Genomic DNA, 21266 nt, shown 5'->3' with positions numbered 1-21266 from the left:
AATAGCTTGAAAATTTTCATAAACAAAAATAAAGAACCCTACTATACCCACCTCCTGTAGCCTCACAAGTTTTCAATTCATGGCTGATAATGGTCTGTCTACTCTACCAGTGCTCTCCTCCCATTACCTTGAAGTGAATCCCATTAATCACATCTTAAAACAGTCACAATTGACACACCTTAAAACATATCCAGGGAATTTTCCTGCTCATCCACTTTGCAAGACTTCTGCTTGGCCCTCCACTCCGTGAATACAGTGATTACAGGGAAGTCCTCTGTACAAATAATCCGCTACCACACACTTAGACAACCTACCGCTGCAAAATCCTCCATGACTAGGTGTTCATAACATCTGCAAGAGGTTATAAAAGAGATCAATTTGCAACTGAGCTATATTGGAGTCAGAGTCAGAACTTCAGCCCAGGTCCGTCCATGACTAGTCATGACTAGTGTTCACGGTACTACCCGATGCTCCTCTTGGGAAATTCTTATTATGGGTTCTTCAGGTCTCCACAAGCACTAACCACCATCCCACCACCACCCCACCACCACCCCATGCCTCAGAATGTGACACTGCGTAAGTTATTAGCTAAAATGAGGTCATTAGGATGAGCCCAAAGCCAATACAACTGGTACCTATAAAAATTAGTCGGGGGGCGCCTGGGTGGCTCAGTCATTAAGTGTCTGCCTTCGGCTTGGGTCATGATCTCAAGGTCCTGGGATCACGCCCCACATCAAGCTCCCTGCTCAGCGGGAAGCCTGCTTCTTCCTCTCCCACCCCACTGCTTATGTTCCCTCTCTTTCAAATAAAATCTTTACATAAATAAATAAGTAGAAGTCTGGACAAATACAGAGAACACCAGGGGAAGCTGAAAGCAGAGACTGGAGTGAAGCCTCTACATGCCAACAAAGTAAAAAATTGCTAGCAAAGCACCAGAAGCTAGGGGAGAAGCATGGATCTTCCTCACAGCCGTTTTATTATTTTTTTAAAAGATTTTATTTATTTATTTGACAGAGAGAGATCACAGTAGACAGAGAGTCAGGCAGAGAGAGAGAGGGAAGCAGGCTCCCTGCTGAGCAGAGCCCGACGTGGGACTCGATCCCAGGATCCCGAGATCATGACCTGAGCCGAAGGCAGCGGCCCAATCCACCGAGCCACCCAGGCGCCCCTCACAGCTGTTTTAAAACACCGATCCTGTGAAAACTGGTCTCAGGCTTCCAGCCTCCAGAACTGTGGAACAATAAATTTCTGTTAACACTCAGTTTGTGGCTCTTTGCTGCAGTCTTCTTCAACATCATTAAGTCTATTTCATTTTTAATTCAGACGTATGGATCTACAAGCGTGTGGAACCCAGAAACTATGTATACAAGAGAACCTCTTGTATGGCTAGAATGGGTGATCAATTAGGAATGGCTCATGTGTCTGTGGAGGGTCATGGTGTTCACTGAGCTGGTATGTGAATTATGCTCATCTTACTCAATTCAAAGCCAAACTAAACAAACAGAAACAGTGCCAGAATTGTTTAGTTTTTATAGTTTTATTTAAGATTAAAGTGCATCTCTTTTTAAAAATGTTTCAATATCCATTCTCAATTGGCAAGTGGTAACAGTTAACTCAATAGTTCATTAAAGTTTTACTGTGGATCAGACAGATTCTTCCTCCCTCAACCCCAATCATAATGAACCTGAAAATACACTTTTAGTATTGGTCTACCTGCTTCAAACACTGTATAAAACATTACACACATACTGACCACATCCTTAGTCCCCAGATGCTAGTGCAGTTAACTGACTCATGAACAGGTACTTCTGTGAAATTTCAACTTAAAACACTTGACTTAACAAATATAAACACTTTGAATGTACAACAAAGCTCTCAGAGTTCATCAAGTGGTGGGAACAAAAATATTGCAGGGCTAATAAATGACTGATTTGGCTTCTCTCAGCCTTTTCTAAGTGCATTTAGTCAAGTCTATCCACAGGAGGTAGTGTTAAGACAGATTGAAAGCAACTGATTCCCCACCAACACAGAATGCAAACTCCCTCAACTCCCAACTTATTTCACAGGTCTGACAGAACCACCCAGTGCTAGATGCCTTTCCCTCGCACATCAGTGTCCCTTAACATCCATAGTAAACACATTACTGTCATTTGAGATTAAACAGGAGAAAAAAAAAGTGTACCTAAAAAGTACTGGTATCTCCTAGTATATGTGTATTTGAGCAATACAGTTAAGATACAAATGCATTCACGGTAACACATTTTTGTAAAAGTAAAATCTAGGTAACAGCAATAGAAATTTAGGACTTAAGGAAGCAGGAGCCCCATCTGCCATCTAGAAGCAAATGACCAACTGGATTTACAGGCCACATATGAATGAACCTACACTTTGTAACGGGGATCAGCAGACTTTACACAAAGGGATCAAATAAATATGTGAATGTTAGGTGTTAACAGGCCATACAGTCTGTCACACTATTCCAATCTGCTATTGCAGCAGGAGAGCAGCCAAAGACACTACGTAAATAAATATAGCTGTGTCCCAGTAAAATCTTATTACCTTCACTGAAATTTTAATTTCATCGTTCCATGTGTCACAAAATATTATTTCTGAATTTTTTCAACCTTTTAGAAAATGTAAAAACCATTTCTACCTCAGAGGATGTATAAAAAAACAGGTGGCAGGCTGTAGTTTTTCAACCTGTTCGTAACAACATACTAGGTTAAGATTGCCATGCCATATTTCAGTTTCTATACTCAAAATTCATTGTTCATTTCCTAGAAAATTCTCATTCTACAAAAATAAAAATGTATTTAGATACTTGCTAATTATTCAATTAAATATCAAAATAGCTATTATACTGTATTTCATTCCATGACTTTATTTTGAAGGTGAACTTTCTAGTTATATGCAATTTATTCATGTAAGAAATAATTCTATTATTGGAAGTTATTTACTTTATTCCTTTTTGGGGGGCAGGATATTAAATAATGTATATTTCATTTTTAAAAAAGATTTTATTTTTAAGCAATTTCTAGCCCTAACGTGGGGCTTGAACTCAAAATCCCAAAATTAAGAGTTGCATGCTCCACCAGTAACTGAGCCAGACAGGTGACCTGTACATAACGTGTATTTTAAATAATTATTCAGGGTATTTATCAGTATCAGTTCTGGTACTTACCTATAGTACTTATATACAGGATAACTACCAGCTATTTTCAAAGTATATATGACTGTACCTATACTAAAAAGCTACCTTTTTTATTTTATTCCATGTGCTATCAATTTAAAATATTGCCTTCAATCTTATATTCTCAGGTAAAAGAAGAAATTATCTTTTCTTCTGAGGTATACTTCAGGAGAGTAAGCATTTACAGCTTGGCACTTCATGTTTGGTTTTCACTGTTCTTTGGCTTGGTATATAAAGAAAAAAATGATTAAGACCACGATACAAAGTTTAACATTCTATTCCAAGAAATGAGTGAACATTCAATTCTGTTAGACTACTATTCTATTAAAAAGCTACAGATTTTAAATGCTAATGACTCAGATTTTAATACTTTCAAAAAGCAATATACAAAGCCTGGTATATGATAAACAGATCATATTGGACCATCGCAAACCAAGGCCCAGATTTGTTTTATAAATCAAGCACTCAACAAATTTTGATAAATCAATTAAAAATCCCACTACTTAACTTCTGGCTACATTTTCTTAAGTGCTCTGAATGAGTACAATTCTTATGAAAAGAGTACTTAAAGTAAATACATAAGGGAAATAGAACTGAATGCCAAGAAAAACTCACTTTTAGAAAAATTATTCAACTGTCTTTCAAACACCATTTTAAGATGAAATGGAAAATTTCAACAACATAACAGCAAAGTAACCAGAGGTCTTTAACTAAAATGACAAGTCACATCTGTCAGGGCTTATTTTGGTACTGCTAATTTTACTGCCAAGTTAATCTTAGGTAATCAGTTTTCAATGTTTATTAGTAAAATAGTGAAGCCCCATAACTCAGAAGGCAAGATTTATTTAGAGACTAAATGTATTTCTAATATCTGAAATTTACTTTTATATTTAAAAAAATGAGAACATAATCCACTTAACACTACTCATGAAAAAAGGCTCACACTGTCCATTTGTTTAGTTAGGTTCTTTGTAACATGAAATACATAACTGTCTGCCTATTTAAAAACCTAAATCTTCGTCCCCAAACCATGAATTTTCCTATCTAAAAAAGGCTCCAAATGAGGCAAAATTCTACTTTTAACTCTTAAAAAACTTTTGAATTTTAATTTGAAGCCTTCAAGGCCAGTCGGCACCCACAATCATAAACCTGAAAAAGTTAAAAAAAAAACACAACACTAAATCTTATCTTTTGAAGCAGTAATTCCTGGGACTTAAAGCCACTTATGTTACCACCTAATTCACAGCCTGAAGCTTCCTGCCACAAACATAGGCATTTCTATGGGTCATGTGGGAGGTTTTAGAGATAAACTAAACTATCAGGCCCCATTCCCAGACCTGCTGAATCAGAATCTGCACTCTTACATATAGACAAGTTTGAGAAGCACTGTGTTGAAAGTCAAAACTTAACACTTGTATATAATGTCTAAGACCTTCCTGATGGCTTAGGGATTAAATAGATAGCGCTGTGCTAATGTGCGAATAGCTCTCTCTCCCATAGCTCTCTCTCCCCGACCAAAGTCTCAGCCTAATACGGTCAGTAACTGCTATTTTACCGCCTTCTAGCCTAGCTGCAAATTATCTCCCTGAAAATCAGTAATGAATATGAGATGGAAACTACACCCTTCTTACTGGATTATGAAGTTGGAAAGAATGACATTAAGGTAAAAATGTGAACGCTTTAATAAACTCGTATTTTCTGTTAAATTCCAACAAAGGTTTTTAAAACAGCACGTATTTTTAATTACTGTCATTCCTTTATCTTAAAAAAAAAACAACAACCCAACTCTAATTGTGTATTTTACCCACACCCCTCCCATTTTCCCCTAATTTTGTCTCTTGCCCTGCCACTTTTATTTTAGGCAAGATATAATCCAATTTTGATAAAAATGGATAAAAATTATAAAAATCCAATTTGATAAAAATGACATTTTTATCATTCTTAATATATAACAGAATCCCTATTTTCAGGCTGTAAAGTATCCATGAGCAATGCCAGAAACTATCACATTCAGATTTAAATCTTATTTTTGACTATATTATCCAATAACATTATCACTAAACCTGATTCATCCTACACCATATGGAATTTGAGCAAAAGTTTCATCCATACCATTCAACAATGGCTTTCAAACTTGTTCAAATATAACACCTTTGACAACGGGCTCCGTGCAATACTGAAAATTTAAATCCACCACATGAAGTCCATTTTGGAACATGAGAAGTTATACTGTGCTGCTTTCTACAAGCAACCAGATTCTTTTTATAAATGCCTAAAATAAGAAATCACATTTGAGTGTTCTTATTAATATTTCCTATTTTTAAATTAACCCTTAGAAAATACTGAAAAACTGATTTAATTTTAATAGTTAAACAACATACTGAAACTGATCAAGGAGAATTGATAGTTTTTGCTATTTATGAATTATTCAGGTAAAAATTTAAGGCAAGTGTATTAAAAATAAGGTGCCTCAAATACATGCTTAACTGTATCAACAATGAAGATTTAGCAAACTGATTTCTGCCTTCAATTAACATTTTTAAACAGATCCTTGTTCAAACACAGTATCCGAAAATACATATTTGTGCTTGTATCAAATTCAGTGATTTAAGTAAATGTTTATCACTTTTCTCCTATACTGTTCGAAGTTCTTTAGTTAACACAAACATTAAGATACAGTCATGAGATAAGCCAATTTTGACTCCATACAAACACAAATACATACTCCTTCTTACACCTGTTAACTAAAAATTTATGTGCCTCTTTACTATAAAATATAATTTGGGAAATGGGAGGCAATATAAACCACAATTATAAGTCTGTCGAAGTTTCTATTTTTTACTTATTTTGTCAAGCTTATAATCCTCAGTTTTACAGTCCCAGAATTTCTTTTAAACCCAACCTTGGTGTAGGACTATGAAACTTCTACCCCCAAAATATTTGTAATGATGGATTTATGATTACGAAAAAGACACCAACTTTTCTGGCTGGCAGGTGGTCCCCTTCAGAATATAGGAACTAACTAAGCACAAGAATTAAACTTTCTGTAACTTGCTAAAAGAATGTGTGCCTTTTAGTTCTGAATAAAGTATGAAACTGTGAAGGTCATTCACTTATTCTAATCAGAACAAAGGAAATATTCTCACTGTAAAGAGACGAAACAAATATGGGAAGTCAGGCATTAATACTAGTCAGTAAAATTTACAAATGTTTTAATTATATACACCTTTTTTTTAAAACTAGGCAAACATACATATTTCAAAAGAACAATTTCAATTTCAAATTTCTTCCAAGTTTGCTTTACGTGTAGGTAAAAAGAACAGATAAATCCTAGATATCATTTAGCCCAAGTTGTAACAAAAATAGTCGCACTAACTCTCCACTTTAAAAAGAAATGTAATGAAGCTTTCTAGTGGCAGATACCCTCCTTGCAAACCAAAAAAAAAAGGGGGGATGGTGGTATGAATAGTGAAGTCTTCATGTAATACTTTCCCATTTCTGTAAGTTTAACTCCTTCTGGTTACTTTAGAAAATAAAAACTCGTGTTTTTACTAAGTACAAAACTATCTGTTTTTGTAGATACAGAATCCTACAAACATCTGCAGCAGGCTCACAAAGCACTTCTACGTCCATACTGGTATCTCAGTATTTAATATATACAAAATAGGTTTCTATTAAACAAAGGTATTCACAAGTAGCTGCAGAAAAATTCATGCCATTAACAAAGGCTGAAATTTATAAATTAAAAACACTGTAATCTATACATAATGTACAAAGAGTCGTGCATTTTAAAATAAGTGTGTCTCATACGACTAAATTTTCACAAGCAAATGCTGCTGCATAAATATTTGCTATTGCAAATGAATGGCATCTTAGTAAGTTCTGCTTATTTTAACCCCAGAAGTTGCAGCTTTTGGTATTTTTCTTGGAAGCTGCTCAAATTTGACATCTGTGGGAAAAAAGGTTCCAATTCTTTTGCATCTCATTTAAGGTTTTCTACTGAGAACAAATTTCTTAAACTTCAAGCACAACAAACATAAATAAAAAATATATATATCAAGTATAAACACCGTTATCAGTTCAGGAAAAAATTCAAATAGAAATGTTAAATTTTACTTACTTAAAATAAGGTACTTTTCATTTTTCATGAATGTTTCATCAGAATATGTAGGAGTTTAAGATGTGTGCAATAGATTGCTTTTGTTTCTAGTTTTTGCTTCCACATTTCAGTAAGATATTTAAATTTTTGAAAAACTACGCATAGCAACCAAGAAAATATTGTATGAACAAAAATCGTACACAATGAACTTACAAAACTGAACTTACGTAAGTCATAGCCCTTCAGGGTTTGAAATGCTATCAACTTTGCAAACTTTCAGTCTGAAATTGTGCTGTATTTCAGAACTTATTTTATGATCAACAAATCCAGTGATGTTGGGGGAAAAAAAAGTTCAATTTTCTCTTAAAATACTAAACGGAATTTTCATGGGTTGGTGACCTCCAACGTGACTGCAAATTTTTTATTATAGAGTTTGCCATGCTACCAAGTTTCTCATGCATTTCAAACAGCTGGCTTCCTGAATAATTATGGAGATCTTCTGAATCTAGTTGAAGAGCAAGTGCACTAATCTGTGCCACAAGATTTTTAGGTAATGGAGTTTCCAAAGCAACAGGATCAATTAAATCTAAAAGAAAAAAAAGCACAATTAATTTATTCCAGATAAAACTTAAGTTGTACATATTTCCTTTTAAGTTAATAAAAAATTTAAGTGCCTAAGATTTAAGTTGAGAGTGCAGGCTGAGGTACTGTTCTTCCTCAAGAGAACAAGGCAACAGAAAACTCCACACCGTAACTTATTTAGTGCCACTGAAGAGCCAGTCTACTTCATTTTTATTAACAGCGTAACTGAAACACACTATTTAGTTTATATCCTTGAGCAGCGGTTGACAGTTCAAGAAAAAACAACTGAACATAGTTGGTTTCAGTATCAGCTACTTTTTCATGCACTTGGTCACTGGCACCAAAAAAACTCCCCAAAAACCAAAAACCTTGTCAAATTAACTGAGCATGGTCAAATTAAAACTAGAAGCATATATTCAAAGTCAACTGACACTGTAAATAAAATTGTCCTGCTTTGCTAAAACATACCTGAGGCAAGTCTTTCTTCATCAGAAGGGAGAGATTTTGTTTGTATTCCATTTACTGGTTTTTCAGAAATATCAAAAACTGGAATCTCCTCTAGTCCACGAGATTTTACCTGGATTACACACAGGCCAGTAAAACAAAAACAAAACAAAAAAAAAGAAAGTTGCTTTTAAAGGGACCAACACCACCACCACTGGAAAAGAATCTGACCTGTTTCCCAGCCCAATACATGACTATTAGCTTAGTAAATCTTGCTAAGAAACTATGTTGTACTAGTGACACAAAAAAAATGGGATTATAAAGTGTTTTTCAGTTTTCTCGAAAATCTGGTTAAGTATCTCTAATATTTAATGGGCTTCTCAAGAAACAGCCAGGTAGCCAAAAAAAATTACACTATTTCCCAAGTTTAGCAGCATAAGAAAAGAAAATCCAAGGCAGATTATTTCCAAACTTAAAAAACATATGGACTTGGGACGCCTGGGTGGCTCCGTTGGTTGGACAACTGCCTTCGGCTCAGGTCATGATGGCTCAGGTCATGATCTCGGAGTCCCGGGATGGAGTCCCGGGGTGGAGTCCCGCATCTGGCTCCCAGCTCCACAGGGAGTCTGCTTCTCTCTCTGCCCTTCTCCTCACTCATGCTCTCTCTCCCAGTCTCTCTCTCAAATAAATAAATAAAATCTTTTAAAAAAACCAAAACATATGGACTTTAAAAAAAAGAATACAACTTCTGGGGTGCCTGGGTGGCTCAGTGGGTTAAGCCTCTGCCTTCAACTCAGGTCATGATCTCAGGGTCCTGTAATCAAGCCCTACATCAGTCTCTCCCTGCTCCCCCCCCCCCGCCTACTTGTGATCTCTGTCAAATAAATTAATAAAATCTTTAAAAATAAATAAAAATAAAAGAACTGTACAATTTTGAAAGGTGTCCCTAGGCATACAGATTAGTGACTGAGAAGATACTAGTTTCAGAATGTTATAGTTACCATATTGATGGGTCCATCAATTAGACTCCTGTGTAGACACCCAAGACAAAGAGTAATACATCCACACAAAAACTTATGTGTACATAAGAGCAAAAGGTAAAAACCACCTAAATGTTAAGCAATTGATGGATGACCTAAATGTTGTACATTCATGTAAGGGGTATTATTTAGCCATAAAGAAGAATGAAGTACTAATACACATGAACCCTGAAAACATTATGCTCAAAGAAGTCAATCACAAAAGACCACAGCTCATATAATCCCACTTTTATGAAAGGTCCAGAGCAGACAAGTCTGAGACTGAAAATTACTAATATAATCTTTGGGTCTCTTAGAAGTTTTTAAGGATTACAAATACTTAATAATTTTTAAATCAAAGACTCTTAAGAAAATAGCAGAAGTCTTCAATAGTTAGCTAACTCCAGTCTCAGAAATTCTAATGTAAACACTGGTTTTCAAGCTTTAACATAACCTGTTCTCATTTATTCACAATTTTGTGTAGTTTCAGTAGAAAAATAAAAGGTCTCTGCATAGGTTTCAGAACAGTGTTACTCCTTCTGAAACAATGAGTTTTCCATCTGTATTCTTATTGAGGGTTAGGGAGTGGAGAATCTTGGCTTCTATCAGAATCTTGAAAAATGTCTATGGGCCGAAATACTTATGTGCAAAAAGTTGGTAAGAATAAGAAAAATTAGTTACAGTTGTGTTGTAATACTGTTAAATACACATTTGAAAGATTTTTATTAGAATGTTTAGATTTGAACCTCTAGGTTTTAGGAAAAGCAGCCATGGAACCAATCCCCAACTTGGTGGAAATGAACGAGACAAGGGGATAGGAGAGGAGAACTCAAAAGCCTAAAGAGATACATTACACAAAACCAGACAAAATCAAGAAGCAAACCTCTCTGTGAAATTAAAAATGTGATGTTTTAAGTTAACTCTGACTGGGCGGGTGGAGGGGGCATAAATTGAGTTTTTAAGCAAGACTACCAACTTCTGTAATTGCTACTGAGACATCATTTATCTATACATGATTTATAACACCTAGGTTTACCTGCTGCTCATGATAGATTCGAAGAGCTTTTTTTACATTGGACACTTTTGGAGAACGGATAGGAAGAGTTTTTATTTCAGATGCTGTAAGAGTACTCAAATCACCAATTGTTTTTATATTCTTAGCTCTAATAAGCTGTCCCAGTCCTCTTGCCCTGAAGAGATTAAGAAAAAAAGGAAAAATGTCATCATATACTTTCACATTTATTCTATTTGTGAGGGCCTATCCAGCTAGATTTCCTGATTTATGCTCAGTCATAACTGAATTTTATATTGGCTCACCTAGCCCACTCTGAGGGCAGGCACATATAAATTTAATTTAAAACAAAATTTGAATTTGATGTGTTTGTTTGGCTTAAGCAATAATGCTGGGAAGAGACTAAGCCCAATTTGTGTCTCAGACTTCACTTACATTATGACTTAATGGCCTCATGACTTTGGTGGAGTAACCTTTGTAAACTTTAACTGGTAAAGTAGAAATAATAATTATACTCCTTATAAGATTTGTGATTAGCATTAAATAAGAGAACATATGCAAAGAGTTCAGCACAGCATCTGACAAATATTACACATACATTTAATTATCTTAGTCAATTACTGTATTATGGTAGATGTTTCTCTTATTGCCTTACCTGTCCCATCTTCCCACATTCAATTTGTATTTCTAAAACAAAATGTGTGAAAGCGCATGTATGGTCAATTCTAAATAAAAGAATCTCGATCACTTAAATTTAAGTATAAACCAGCACAAGTAACTACTTACCACATGTTTGAGGTAATCTGAGGTAAAATGATATCAACTGGAGCCACACAGTTCACCAAAGCTGGGTAAACACTTTCTGTAGGACCTGGCATAGATTCTTTAGCCATTTCTGTAATCTTAAAATAAATTTCAAAATCGTTAAATAGAGGTCACCTAACTGAACATGAAAATATAAAGTTACATGAAAACTAAAGCACTTCTTACTAAACACTTCTTTGAACTCTTCAACTTAGGGCTACGTGATCCTGGGGACAGAAATCCTTTGGTTGAAGTGGCATTATGCTAGACAGAAGAAAGGAGAGAAAAAAAGACTCAGAACCTTAGAAAACTATAATTTTATAACTCTACTTTCATTACTTAGAGTACAGTAATTTCCTAAAATTTTGAGAAAATGTAAAATGTATTATTACATTACTATTACCTAACCAATTACTAGATTATCATGGACTCTTCCCACCTCTTCATGTTTGTTTACCATGTTGCAGACAAACAATGTATCCAAACCAAAGACATCTTGTTCTTTATTAGTTCTAAGATAAACTACACTATGCAATTCGGTACCTGCATTCATGTATGTGTATTTTAAAGCTCACAACTTACCTTAGATTGTGCAGTAGGTGAAGTTTTAACACTTTTTACTATGGGAGAATTATTTGAAGAATGGGACCTAACAATAGAGCATCGCCTATCAATGTCATCAGCCAATCCTGCTTGGTATATTGGATCTGCAAAGGAGACCCGGCGAACCTGAAAACACAGGTCATGCTTTTATTTACAAAGTTAAAGTAAAAAAAAAAAAAAAGAAAAAGAAAAGAAAAAAAACCACACCATAAATTCTCACCATTAAGGTCCCCCAAAATAGAATGTAGGTTTAGAAGCTTAATTTACTTCACTAGAAGCCAAATGTACATAACTGTATTATTTCTTCCTAATGGCTGCTTTCACAAATAATACCACAGGTCATTCCAATTATCCATGTTCTAAATGGTCTCTACATAATATACCAACAAAGACTGAAACAGGGACAGTGGCAGAAAAATGAAATTACACAAAGCAGCTGAAACTGTATCATCCAATTATACTAATCTTGTGGGCTTACTGCAATGACTTTAAAATACAAGGTAAAGAGGCAGAAATAGTACTAACTGACCTCTGGTGTACCTTTCTAACCTCTGTTCTAAACTCTTTAGAGGGTCCCAGAGTCATAGCAACTGGGTGACAATTTTTCATTTTAGCCTCTTCTAAAGTCTTACGATGCTTTCATTCATTCGGCTATTTGATATAATATGCAATAAGGCATAACCACTAATCATATACATAAATGCCTCCTGGTCTTAACTCCCAAGAGTGGGCAGATTCCGTACATATCTGCTATAGAAAACTATAATGTCTTACTGTTGCCTAAATAAAAATTAAATCTGAGGTACTATCACACAAAACAGGACTAGTTAACTTTTTTAAAAATCTAAAATATACTGAAGGAAAATAAAATATACTGAAAACATCAATCCCAATGCATTCTATCTTCATACTTTTCTTTTTATTTTTTTTAAAAAAGATTTTATTTATTTGATAGACAGAGATCACAAGCAGGCAGAGAGAGAGGAGGAAGCAGGCTCCCTGCTGAGCAGAGAGCCCGATGCAGGGCTCGATCCCAGGACCCTGGGACCATGACCTGAGCCGAAAGCAGAGGCTTTAACACATTGAGCCACCCAGGCACCCCTATATTCATACTTTTCAAAGACTTCACTTAAGATACTTTAAAAAAAAAAAAAAAGAACTTCAATATAAAAGCAAAGCAAAACAAAGCTAAAACCTCAATTCTCAGTAAAAGAATTTTTAGTACATCTTGAGGAAGTCTTCACAATGTGCTTGCCAGAGGCAAGATTAAGTCTACCTTCAATTTCTAATGTTATGTCTGTATATATGAACACATGTACTCCACATTAAATGGCAGGTTCCATTTCATAGGTAGAGAATGCTCACATAACCTTTTCAGAACATCTCCTTTACTAAGTAGAGGACAAGCTGAACTATGTAAGCATATGTAACTTTTACTTTTTTAACTTACTCATTCAACAAATCATGTCCAAGTTATAGGGTCAGGAGCTAAAGCAAATACAAACTAAAGGAGTCAGTTTAGTGAAGATGGGGATATAAAATAATAAATGAAATCACATCCAGAAACTGATAATGGCACAGCCTGAGATTTTTTTCATTAGATAAGGTCTGGAAGTTAAGAGTTTATATGAACATTTAAATGGGAAACAGACTACATAATGTCCTAGCACAAAGTGAGTGCTAACTAAAGCTACTTTATCAGTTTCTAAATGTCTCCTCACATTATGAGCAAAAAAACCAAACCCAAAAAACCCACAAGAGATCCTCACCAATTCTGCAAAAGGTGAATAATGTATATGGTTAAAGATTTTTAGTGTCCTAAAGTAAAGGAATATATACGCCTTCAGTTTCCTTTGATCAACACTCTTTTTTCTACCTGCCCATTTCCCTGGTTACTGTGGTTAATTATTCAAAATGAGTGGTCCTATCAGTCTAACATTCTGTCATTCACCAGGAACCACTGTACTGCCAAATACTCAATTAAACATGGGCTAAGTAATATTCAGCCTCAACTCCCCTACCTTGTGAACAGGTGACGATATCTCATCTTCCTGAGGTCTTTTTAGTCCTCTCTTTAAAATACTGGTCGATGGAGAAGCCAAAGGAGACCAGACACAGCGGGTCTGCATGCCACTAGGACTGCCATTTGCGGATACAAGTAAAGGATCTAGTTCCCTTAATTTTTGAGGAGATGCATTATTGTCTTCTGTTATTAGTTCAGAGATGGCTGTTTCAGATGTCAGCGACTGTGATGTGTCCTCCACTTTCTCTGAAGTATGGTGAGCTTCCTGTAGAATTTCATCATTTCCCACCATTTGACTGTCAGCTGATACTGCTTCTTCAGACTTACTAAGTTCATTTTTTGTTTCAGTTTCATTAGAGTCATCTTTTCCTTCTTCAGTGCTCATCCCAAGTGTGGTAAGAACAAAACTGCTGACTTCCATACTTGATGTCTCTGTTTCAGCTTGTACAGGCTTGGTAGAGATTCTGTTAGTAGAGTCCTGGCCTTCTGTTTCATTGACTTGGTCAGCTTCAGCGCTCACCTCACCAATCACTGCTTCTTCACAAGTTTCCATTTCAGCATTCATTCCTTCAGATGAGCCTGGACCAGATTCGTCACTTCTTTCATCTAATTCTCCAACTGCTGTTTGTTCAGGTATCTCTACCACAGCACTCATTTCTGTGGTATTATCATAATGATCAACAACAGAATTAAATTCTTCAGTTACTGCTTCTTCAGCCTTCAGTTTCTCAGCTGCCTCTGCATCAGATTCATCACTTCTGTCACTATTTATCTCCATTACTTCTTCTTCACTAATACCAGTTTCGGTACTCTCTTGTTCAGAAAAGCTAGCTTCAGATTTATCAATTTTTACACCCAATTCAATAGCTTCTACTTCTGGGTTGGATTTTGCATTAGCTTTACATGCATCTGTTTCAACATTGACAATGTTCTCTATACTTAGTTCCTTTTCCAAGACAGCCTCTGACTTTTCTTCTTTGATCTCCAAAATAGAACATTCCAGTGAATTATCTTTAGAATCACCTAAACATGGGCTAACAGTTCTACATTTTTTATTGGATGGCTCTTGGCTCTCAAGAGGTGTTGCTTCTTCAGAATCCATATCAAAAGTTTCTTCTTCAAAATTTACTACTCCAGAAGGAAGAGGGTTTTGGCTAGTATTTTCTTTCAACTCACTTTCAGATATAATTAATGAATCATTAACAGCATCATTCTCCTCCTTGAGTCCCAAATGAAAATTCACACAATTATGTTCATCCAAAAGTTTTACCTCAGAGCACAGATTAGCTTTAGAAGTCTCTGATACAGTTACAGGTGTATGCGTATCTGTCTTTTTTGTTTCACTGGCTTTTATATCGTAATTTTCTGTACTCTTTAACCCAATGAACTTTTCCTGAGGCTGAGATTTTTCTCCACAGCAATCACAACCTTTAGATCTTCTTACCCTCCTACTTCTCTTATGTTGGCATTCAAGTGTTTGCAAAGTTTTTTCAGATAGCAAGGAATTGTCTGATGTCCCTATTTTTGAGGATTCTCCCATGTTATTTTCTATAGAATCTCGTTTTTGTAATCTCTTGCTGGCATTTCTAGTCCTTAGGTTTGAATCTGGCACAGAAGGGTCTGAAACGGAATATTCTGTACATTTGTTGGTTTTACTTTTTCCCTCATCAGCAGTTGAAACATCATCAGAAACCTGTAATACATCTGAAGAAACTGTAGAATCTTTAAGAGTTACAACAGTATTCTCATCTTTTTGTTCACAAATCTGAGGTTTTAGGTCTCTCCCCACTTCAGAATTTGCTTTGTAATCAAGTGTCTGGTTTTCAACATTTACACATTCCTGTTTTATCACTTTCTCCTCTTGGTCTTCAATATCAACACTATCATTGCTTTTGCTTTTCCACTTTCCAGATCTCTTCTTTTTAGAACTTTCTTCTTTTGCCTCAGAACTATCAGATTCTGAGTTTTCAATGCTGGAAAGTAAACCCTGGGAAGCTCTTCTTGTTTGATAGCGTGTTCGTCCACTTACTGGTTTTTCAGAGGACTTATCTACAATGTCCTGGGCACTGTCTCCCTCAGACTTAATATTCTCAAGGTCTAGCTTTTTTTTACTTTCATCAATTTCAGAAGTAGTGCTAGTTTCCCCAAAAGTCTTCTCGTGTAAATTATTCCCTTTATCAATTAAATTTTCCTGTAGAGTTTGTTCAGCAATCAGTTTTTGCTTAGGTAACACATCATCTTTTACATGCAATGGACTTTTCTGAAGGGTCTTTTCTTCTTCTTTACGTCTGTCTTTTTTTTGATGATTATTTTCTTTCTCTTGGCTCTCAGGGGTAGGCTCTGCTATTTCTGAACGTCGTCTTGAGGATCGTCTAAGCGTTTTCTGATTTGGAGTTATCTGAACAGGACTATCCTCATCTACCATTTGATCTGCTGGTTTTATAGCTGGGGGTGTATTTTCTTTGGATTCCAAACTGATTCCTAATGTTTTCTCTTCTACAGTACTGTTTTCTAGTAATACCGCATTTTCTATTGTTGGTTTAAGCATTGTATCCTCATCCTCCATTGTAGATTCAGAGAGATGAGCCTGATTATCTAATACACATTCTGTTTGATTAAGCAAACCAGGTGGATTATTTTCTAAGACTACTGTGCCATCAATAGATTCCTGAGTATTTTTCTCCTGATCAGATCTCAAGAGCTTAGACCTTTTGTCCCCTGTTTGTTCAGCTTTACTTGACCTTCGGCTTGATCTCTTAATTCCATGTGCTATTTTTTCAGCATCAGATTTTTCAAGAGCCATTTCTCTTTTCTTTGCTTTTGGTGGGTTATCTATTTTATCCATGACTTCCTGGTTATTTTTCACTGTAACAGTTGATGACATATTATTTAAGGCGGACGGACTAAAAGGTCTATTTTCTGAACCATCAAACTTCTCCAAAGTAATAAAGGTTTGCCTCCGACTTGTAGGCTGTGGGAGAATTCCGGAAATGATGGCATTAGAAACTGAGCTAATGCTGACACCAGAAGTATTTTCTACACTAGATGAACATTCAGTTGTTTTCTTTGATGAAATTAAAGCATTCTTTCTGGAGTCATTATTACTGCTTGGTAGTTCTGGACTGGTTTCATCATTAGAACCACATTGATTATCTGAAAGAGAAGCCTTTTCAAGATGTTCATCCGTATCACGGTTTTCTGTGACATCCCGAGGAATAACAATGTCCCTCTCTGTTTTTTCCTCCTGCACAGAAACGTACACATGTATATAGGTTAGCCAACAAACAAGTCCAAAACTTTTGGAATTCAAAAGGCACATCACTGATTTTCAGTATTTTTTTTTTAAAGTATTTTTTTTTTAAAGATTTTATTTATTTGAGAGAGTGAGTGAAAGAGAGCACGAGAAGGGAGAAAGTCAGAGGGAGAAGCAGACTCCCCATGGAGCTGGGAGCCTGATGTGGGACTCGATCCTGGTACTCCGGGATCATGACCTGAGCCGAAGGCAGTTGCTGCACCAACTGAGCCACCCAGGCGCCCAGATTTTCAGTATTTTGTAAATATTCCAAAGGTGGTGACAGATGCCCATTAATTTGTGTTTCTAATTATAAATACTTAATAAAGCAAAAACCCGTTTATTTTAAACAGATACATTCACATACATCCACAAACACAATAACTACAATTTTGCTAAAGTGTATCAGTTAGAGTTATGAGATTATGCAATATATCTGAAAATTAATGGAATAATAATATTCATAATGGAATAATGATTCTAAAAACCCCCAAATATACCTTATATATCACCTTGGTATCTTCTGTTGATTTTTCAGTTAGAGGAGGAATTTCCCTGAAATAAAAATGTATAAATTAAAATACTGTTTTTAATTAAAAGTTAGAAAGTCAGTTACTTCAACAGCTTCCATACTTACATAGACTCTTCCTGGGTATACTGAGAAAACAAAGTGTCTTGTGAAACATCCAGATTATTATACATGACAGGAATATCGTATCTGAAAAAGATCTTACATAAATAACTTCAAAATGTGATATTCCTATAACTAGAAATTAAACTTAGATTTGTACATCTACTTATCTTTTAAGAACAATGTAAAATTAAGGCTTAGATATTTATTTTCCTCAAAATCATTTTTTATTTGTTCCAACACTACCTCCATTAAGGAGTCAGCTATGAAGGCATAAACATGTAGTATGTTACTAAGTAACCATTTTTATTCTAAAATGCAGCCATGTACGGCGTATCTTTTTGGCATTAAAATATAGCCATATATTATACATAGTATTTTAGTTCTAAACACAAAGTTACAGTTATACTGCATGAAATCTTAAGTGTGATTACAGAACACCCAATTCAAAATAAAAGGCTACAAACCTCTTTGTTTTGAGTACTTCTTTCTGATGTTCTGTTAGTATTCTTTCCTTTGCTTCTTTTCCTTCTGGAGGTATAAACACGAAATCAGTAGACTTTTCCTCTTCCAAAGGCATTTCACTCTTTGTTTTTGTAGAAGACGGTTCTAATTTCAACTGCAAATTTATAAAAGGCAAATGTACACTTGAGTTTCCAAATTATTTTCCAATACTTCAATCAATCTCTACTCTAGCACTCTATAAACTTATTCAATAATGACTTAAGAAGTTTGAAGTTCAAACCTATTGGATAAGTTAATAATTAGTACAATTATCCTTGGTTAATGCCAAGGATGCCCCTCACTTTCTGCTTCTAATCAACATTCAGAAAATAAAAATTATTACGCCTCTTTAAAAAGTAGGCAATTTACCAACAAAGCATAGCATACCAACAAAGCATAGACAAATATGTTTTTCAGGCCAACATACAGAAATCAAGTGGTTTGGCAAGAGAATGTATCAGCAGCTTTCAAGCTGAAGCATAAACCAAGCCAAAACTGAGTAAAAGTTGGCAATATAATACATGCTCCATACAGTAACACTGGTACTGTTATTTTTACAAATTTTCAGTGCAACTGTTTACATTTCTACTTTATAACTGAAACAAGACTGTGTTGAGAGTCATTCTTCAAAAATAGTATTTTTGTCTTTCATTTTTGCCAAGGCCATGGTTTCAAGATTCTAGAATGCCCCCTCATTAGAAATCACAGGGATAAAATTACTACGTGAAAATCAGTTACTGGCAATTAGTAAGATTAAGATTACTAGACTTGAGGCCAAAATAGGTATCTTACCTAAGTGCTCTCTTTCTATGCAGTAACAGAAGTTCTAAAATGTTCTTATGCTACCTATGCTATATTCATACCTAGATTTCATTCTATCTCAAGGGGGCTACTGCCTGAATTAACTATACTTAATGGATGCTACATATTTTTTCTAAAAGATTTTATTTGTCAAAGAGAGCATAAGAGGGGGAGCAGCAGAGAAACAGACCCCCCACTGAGGAAGAAGCCTAATGTGGGACTTGATCCCAGAAACTTAGGATCATGACCTGAGTTGAAGGCAGATAAATAACCAACTCAGCCAAATAGGCCCACTTGAATGCTACATATTAAGCACACTTTAGTAAGAATGAATCCATTCACAAAGCTTCTATATGTGCTGCCGAAGCGAGCACTATTCACAAAGCTTCTAGACTTCCACGCTAACTTAATAGTCTTTTTAGGTCAAGCTCTATTTTCCCCCTTTAATCCTTTCTATTTGGCCTTTAATCACTTTTTTTTACCAATTAGAAGCTGTATGTTTTCCAACTACTATCTACTTTAATATTAAATTACCATTAAATAAAAGTTTGGAAAAACATACTTTGACTGGTGGTTTCTTATTTTCTTTTGCATCCTTTGTTTGTGCTAGAAAAGAATCTCTTTTTCCACTTGATTTTCTTTCCATGCCACTTATCTTCATATTTAACTGTGAATTTTCTGTCTGTTTTATTAAAAATGAAAGTTTTTAAGTACAAATGTTCTATTTCTCCTTTTCATGCTTTGAAAATTTCAGTATAATACTCATTTCAAGTATCAGATCTCTTCTCATTATTCACTTAAAATCACGTCAAAGAAAACATGTCTAATTTATTAACAGCAAACAGTTTTGGCATCTCTAACTCATACAGTAGCTACTTTGCACCATTTTTATAAATTTTATGAATTCTAATTATTTTGAGAATTTTACAAATTGTAAAAATAAGATATACAAATAAATGCTAAAAGTCAATCAAATTAATGAACTCAAAGACCCCTCCTATTACTGGGAATATTTTTAAGAAACAATCACATTCATAAACTTTAAATATCAAATAAGGAGGCATGCACGATAGAAAGTATTACCTATCATATCCCTTTTAGACTTTTTCAGGATGAATTACACCAAACAAGTCTCCACAAATCTAATTATCTGATAAGGAATTTTATTTTGGCCAAAAATGAAAACTAGAGTGCTTAAGTAACTGTTAACTTTTTTCTCTCATAGGTTCTAAACAAAGACTCCATTTGTTGTTGAGTAGGAAAAAAGTTGTGTAATAATGTCTACCTCATGGGAATGTAATACCCATACTTTTACTCCTTAAACAGACAGTGATTATTAGCTAAAGTAATCTTGTTCCAAAAGGTTATATGACAGCAAAGATATGTTTTTCTGACAGAAGGAATGAGATTTGCTGGAAAAGAACTGAGAAAATGAAGGGCAACTCTTGCTTAGACACAGACCAGTAACTATTATTCCTGGTTTACCTAAAGCAATACTTTACCATTTATTTTAATAATTACATCTACAAAGGAAAATACACAAAATGCCATAGTTCAAAAAGAATCATTAATGAATAAGAATCAGAGACTATTTAACTGAGAATCTATGGTGAAATTTACTGCTCTTCTATCAGAAAATTATTTTAGGCCAAAGGGCAAAAAAATATCTAAATAAACAAATGAAACTACATCAAACTAAAAACCTTTTGCACAGTGAAGAAAACCATACACGAAATGAAAAGGCAATCTACTGAATGGGAGAAGATAGTCACAATACATCTGGATAAGGTGTTAATATCCAAAATACATAAAGAACTCATGCAACTTAATATTTTAAAAAATCCCAACTAAAAGATGGGTAGAGCACTTGATCTTTTTTTTTTTTTGAGATTTTATTTATTTATTTGACACATAGAGAGAGATCACCAGTAGGAAGAGAGGCAGGCAGAAAGAGAGGGCTTTTTTTTTTTTTTTTTTTTTATTCAAAAGTGTTTATTTAGAACAGGAACAGAAAAAGGGCTTAAACTCCATCACCTTTCAGCTAATCCACCTCAAGCAGAACCATGAGGGGACCTAACCACCGTTGTCCTCCATTCCTGGGCGAGGACCTCGTCTGCCTACCCACCTCTGCAGCCTGGCCCTGAGGCAGACAAGGCCCAGACACCCCGGACACAGCTGAGGACAGGGCAAGAGGGCACACTTGTCTCTCTGTGAGATAGAGGCTTGGAGGCAGAACCCCACTAACACTTGTGACCTCCCATA

The 21266-nt window shown here is 35.2% G+C and overlaps 1 protein-coding gene across 2 annotated transcripts in view; it reads right to left on the bottom strand.

Moving 5' to 3' along the window:
• Nucleotides 1-6375: 6375 nt before the first annotated feature.
• RIF1 (replication timing regulatory factor 1) overlaps nucleotides 6376-21266 on the bottom strand; it is a 58423-nt gene continuing 43532 nt past the window's right edge. For both annotated transcript variants that reach the window (XM_059393956.1, XM_059393957.1), the window contains exons 26-36: nucleotides 19567-19686; nucleotides 18167-18318; nucleotides 17706-17786; nucleotides 17569-17623; nucleotides 13775-17020; nucleotides 11733-11879; nucleotides 11337-11414; nucleotides 11133-11248; nucleotides 10371-10524; nucleotides 8340-8448; nucleotides 6376-7875 (exon numbers count right to left, since the gene is read on the bottom strand). In XM_059393956.1, coding sequence (XP_059249939.1) covers nucleotides 7661-7875; nucleotides 8340-8448; nucleotides 10371-10524; nucleotides 11133-11248; nucleotides 11337-11414; nucleotides 11733-11879; nucleotides 13775-17020; nucleotides 17569-17623; nucleotides 17706-17786; nucleotides 18167-18318; nucleotides 19567-19686 — 4473 coding nt within the window. In that variant the 3' untranslated portion in view covers nucleotides 6376-7660. The remainder of the gene's footprint in view (nucleotides 7876-8339; nucleotides 8449-10370; nucleotides 10525-11132; nucleotides 11249-11336; nucleotides 11415-11732; nucleotides 11880-13774; nucleotides 17021-17568; nucleotides 17624-17705; nucleotides 17787-18166; nucleotides 18319-19566; nucleotides 19687-21266) is intronic.

This window comes from Mustela nigripes, chromosome 3 (genome assembly GCF_022355385.1).
Source record: "Mustela nigripes isolate SB6536 chromosome 3, MUSNIG.SB6536, whole genome shotgun sequence".
NCBI lineage: Eukaryota > Metazoa > Chordata > Mammalia > Carnivora > Mustelidae > Mustela > Mustela nigripes.
This window is presented reverse-complemented; position numbering and strand designations above follow the sequence as displayed.